Below are 530 nucleotides of genomic sequence, written 5' to 3'. Positions count from 1 at the left end.
GGGTGGCCCGGCTGTGGTTGGCGAGCAGCAAGCCCTCACGCTGGGCGTGCTCGAGGACGGCGGTGTAACAGAAATAATACTGCTCGGGGGTCTGGATGCTGAAGGCGCGCTGGGTCCGCATGCGCAGCACCGTCTGGTAGATGTTCAGCGTGCCCACATCCTGCAGCTGCGACAGGCAAATGTCCAGGGCACAGAAGGTACCTGGGGACAACAACAGGGACGGTGTCAGTCACCAAAGAACCGTCGCTAGTCCTCAGCGAGAACCCAAGCGGGGCAGTGGTGGTGCTCAGCCCCCACAAACGGAAGAAGCCAAACAGAGACCCCTCCCAGGTCCGATGGCTGCAGAACTCCTGGGGTCAGCCAGCTTGCAAACACAACATGGGTTCCCCAGGAAGGAAATGCCCTGGGGAGACCGGACTTGCCCCCCCTCAACCTCCAAGACCTCTATACCCTAGCAGCAGGGCTACCCCATTACCTGTCCTGCCAATGCCGGCGCTGCAGTGCACCACGATCGGGGGGCCCCCCGGATG

At 62.5% G+C, this 530-nt stretch overlaps 1 protein-coding gene across 1 annotated transcript in view; it reads right to left on the bottom strand.

The window, feature by feature from the left end:
* Nucleotides 1-12: 12 nt before the first annotated feature.
* PTPN9 (protein tyrosine phosphatase, non-receptor type 9) overlaps nt 13-530 on the bottom strand; it is a gene marked incomplete at both ends in the record, with an annotated part of 5,693 nt that continues 5,175 nt past the window's right edge. The window contains 2 exons of the mRNA XM_009877747.1: nt 13-201; nt 476-530. Of these exons, the coding sequence (XP_009876049.1) occupies nt 13-201; nt 476-530 (244 nt within the window). The remainder of the gene's footprint in view (nt 202-475) is intronic.

The sequence above is a fragment of the Apaloderma vittatum genome, unplaced genomic scaffold (genome assembly GCF_000703405.1).
Source record: "Apaloderma vittatum isolate BGI_N311 unplaced genomic scaffold, ASM70340v1 scaffold25221, whole genome shotgun sequence".
Lineage (NCBI taxonomy): Eukaryota > Metazoa > Chordata > Aves > Trogoniformes > Trogonidae > Apaloderma > Apaloderma vittatum.
Note: the sequence above shows the minus strand (reverse complement) of the source record. Positions and strands in the feature narration are given on the sequence as shown.